Here is a 3,449-nt window from a genome sequence, read left to right as displayed (position 1 = left end):
TATCCTCTGGGAACCCCGTTTTAGGTCCAGCTTTTACCCTGTCGTCTCGCTCCTCTCCTTTTCCCTTCATCGTCGCCCTCTCCCCCCCTCTCCCCCCCTCCCTCAGTGTTCCTTTCTTTGCTTCCTCCCCTCTTCGTCCTTCTCCTCAGCCTAGTCCTTGTCTTCATCTCTCCCACTTCTCTTCTCCTCTTGTCTTCCATCTTCCACTCATCCTACGCGCAGTTCTGTACATTGCAAGTTCACACCTGTTCCCTACCCCTGCTCTTACCACCCTACCGGCTTCTTTACTTCATTTCACCTATGGACACAAGGGATTGCTACCCGTACTTTTGTACCCCCACCCACTCACTTCCAAGTCTGACAAGACTTCCACCCCCTTGTCATGAGTACCCTCCACGAGAGTACCCCTACCCTCAACGATAGGCCCTTCTAGATTCATACCCGTAGTATCAAGTATTTGACCCCATTTTACCTTTTTGCACCCCATGTTGCAACATAGAATTATGTGGTACAGACGTACCCCTACCCACATCCTGTTGACTACACCCCTTAATAATAGTACACCACCCTCCGCAAAGATCCCCACCCTGTTAACTGTCAGCCGCACCAACAAATAGGACGCATAGAGCTCAAATCTGATTTATCATGCTTTGAGACCTTTCTCAAATATTTGCAAATATTCAATAAATTAATTCTTAAATTTAAAAAGTTACTGGAATATGTGAAAAATATCTTCAATTTTGTTGCTCAAATACCCCATGTCGGAAAATGAAAAGGACACGCTCTTCTTTCAGATTCACCATGCACGTGTTGAGATGGACAGCGGGGAGAGGAAGCAGAGAAGAGGAGAGGAGGAGGAGGAGGAGGAAGGAAGACAGAGAGGAAGAGGAGACGAAGAAGAGCCAGGACATCGCATTTCATGGCCTGAGATGATAGGGAACAGCAGATGAGATGGATAAGGTGTGATAGAGCGAGGGGGAGCAGGGAGGGAGTGGATTGAACGTCGGCATGTAGTGCTTTGATGCTCATATCACCATCTTAGACTCCCACTATAGTATCTTGGCGGAGGTTGTATGGAAACTGAATTGCGCGGGCTGAAATCAGAGGGATCGTCTTGGCGAAAGGAACGAGTATTTTGAGATTGGGGGCGGGACATTTTTGATGAAGACGAAAGTTGGAGGGGCAGTTGGAGATTTAGAAGCAGGGACGGGCAGGGGCAGGATGCTTGCCAGAGATTTCATAGCAGTACTCGGACAGGGTGGAGGAGTGAGGATGGACTTCATCTCTGGATCTTGAGACGTGTTCTCAGAAGTGAAATCAACTGTGAATGAGTTCCATCGAGTCTTCTGAACCAATCGTATCCCTCAGGTTTCTTATCCTCCGTCAGAACAATATGCAGCGAGGTGTCAGGCTGGCTTCTTGTCTCTCCAGGGTATGCATTTCTCCGGAGGTCGCCGCGTTCAACAGGGTCCGAGCTTCTAGCGTCCCCAAGAGCGTGAAGACCTTCAGCGGCTACTCGGTTGCTCCTGCTCAGCGAAGGTTCTTGCGAACGAGAAGAAGGAGAAGGAGGAGACGAAGGAAGAGGTGCCCAAGGCTGGCAAGGGTTTCTTCGAGACTTTCTGGAAGAGCGTCAAAGATCAAATGCAGCAGCGGGAGTCTCAAGATCCTTCCTTGAAAGAAGCGCAGGAGAGATTGGAGAAGAGCAGATTAGAGGCGCTTGCCGCTGCTGAGGCTGCTGTAAGATGCGATGATGATGCTTGCCGTCGCTTCTTAACTGCCTGCTTGTAGATTCAAAGAGCTCACAAGGCTGCTGAGGAGGCGAAGAAGCGAGCCGACGAGCTCGAACAGCAGACACGTCCCACCCGTGAGAGAGTCGGTTTCACCATCGGCGCAGGACTCAGTGCGGTAACTTCCTGAAGAGGAGCTGGGAGGATGGAGGGAAGGAGGGATGGATTAATGAGTTGATCGATGCAGAGACGGATGGAGGGAGAGGAGTGGTCTTCTGACATAGTTCTAGGTTGGAGGAGCCATTGGGAAAGTTGCCGAGCAACCCGCAGTGCAGGCAGTCGGTGTGCTCCTAGTCTCGATGCCTCTTTGTCTTGATGGGTTTGCGAACAGGCCGGGCGACGCTGAAGGCAGCACAGAGTGTGATCGATGCTCAAGAGAAGCTCGACAAGAGGAGTCAGGAGTTGGAGCAGAAGATCTACGACTCTCGTCTCGGCAAGTCCGTCCGTGAGGTAAGCAGTCGAAGGAGGAGGGGACGGTGTCTTGTTGCTAAACGGGCCCTGGTTCGCAGGCGCTGGGAGAAGACTCAAGAGGGAAGGGGCCCGTCGAAGGAGTTCCACTGGACAAGGAGACTTTCGGTACAGCCCGAGCATGGCTGGGTTCATGTCGTGTTGCTGATGGTGTGCGGAAAGATGTGGCGATCTACCAGGAGACTGCCTGGGAAAGAAGAGTCAGGAAGCTGCGCGAGAGTGCCTTCCTTGGACCGATCATGACAGGTGAGGGCGGGCGATGGGGCCACGAGGTAGCCTGATGAAGCCTGCAGGAGGGCAGGCTGTCGCAAGTGCGGCGAGTGAAGTGTCGAACCGCCTCGGAGACAGGTTCCCAACTGTGTACCCTGAGTGATCCTGTTGGCTCGGTTTCCGGCCCTGTGAACGCAGTCCCTGTGCTCTGCATGATGGATGGAAGAAGCTTGCCGTCAACGGCCTCTGACATGCTGCCGCAGGGTGTTCGGAGAGAGCGAGACCTCGATCTGCATGGTCGGGAGCTCGTGAGAAGCGTTTGCGGCAACTTTATGACGCGAGTCGGCAGGGAGAGATCAAGAAAGACGATCCAGCATTCGATGTCAAGAATTTCATCGCTAAGTTGCAGGTGATGCTCGTGGGGCCTGCGGTGCTGCGTACTGCTGATAGCTGCTCCTGCTCCTGCTCCTGCTCCTGCTCCTGCTCCTGCTCCTGCTCCTGCTCCTGCTCCTGCTCCTTTTCATGCCCCTGCCCCTGCCCCTTCTCCTCTGGTCTTGATTTAATTCAACATGTACACGTCTTCTTGTCTGTTTTTTGTTGTCTCAACTGTTGTCTTGTCTTCTCTCGTTCCGATCCATCACTACACCCCCGATGCTTCTCTCCCTCCCGTCTCTGTGCGCCCGAGGAGGAGGAGGTGAGAATGACGCGCGACGGCAGAACGAGACAATTCCTTTCGTCATGTCAAGGTTCCTTCAGGACCAGCTGTCAGAGCTCGAGGTGCTTCCGAATCTCTGTTGACGAGCGAGGATGACAAGTGGGGGTTGCGCAGGACATCTTGACGGAGAGGAGTATGGCCGTGTTGGGCACAATCATCAAGGATAGGCTGCAGAAGGGCCTGCGGGTTAGTTAGACCCCAGAGCTCCTCCCTCTTTTCCTTTCCCGGCCCCATTCTCCTCTTACCCTCCTCCTCCTCCTCCCTCTCTC

The 3,449-nt window shown here is 53.2% G+C and overlaps 1 protein-coding gene across 1 annotated transcript; it reads left to right on the top strand.

Annotated features, from left to right (window-relative positions):
- Positions 1-1,393: 1,393 nt before the first annotated feature.
- Positions 1,394-3,375, top strand: GUITHDRAFT_138039 (hypothetical protein; the record flags this gene model as incomplete). Its single annotated transcript, XM_005833581.1, has 10 exons — positions 1,394-1,519; positions 1,540-1,737; positions 1,789-1,905; positions 2,018-2,069; positions 2,119-2,237; positions 2,297-2,527; positions 2,729-2,773; positions 2,815-2,874; positions 3,183-3,242; positions 3,295-3,375. 10 exons carry the CDS (start codon positions 1,394-1,396, stop codon positions 3,373-3,375), a joined length of 1,089 nt encoding a protein of 362 aa, XP_005833638.1.
- Positions 3,376-3,449: the final 74 nt, after the last annotated feature.

Source organism: Guillardia theta, assembly GCF_000315625.1.
Source record: "Guillardia theta CCMP2712 unplaced genomic scaffold GUITHscaffold_29, whole genome shotgun sequence".
Taxonomy (NCBI): Eukaryota; class Cryptophyceae; order Pyrenomonadales; family Geminigeraceae; genus Guillardia; species Guillardia theta.
Note: the sequence above shows the minus strand (reverse complement) of the source record. Positions and strands in the feature narration are given on the sequence as shown.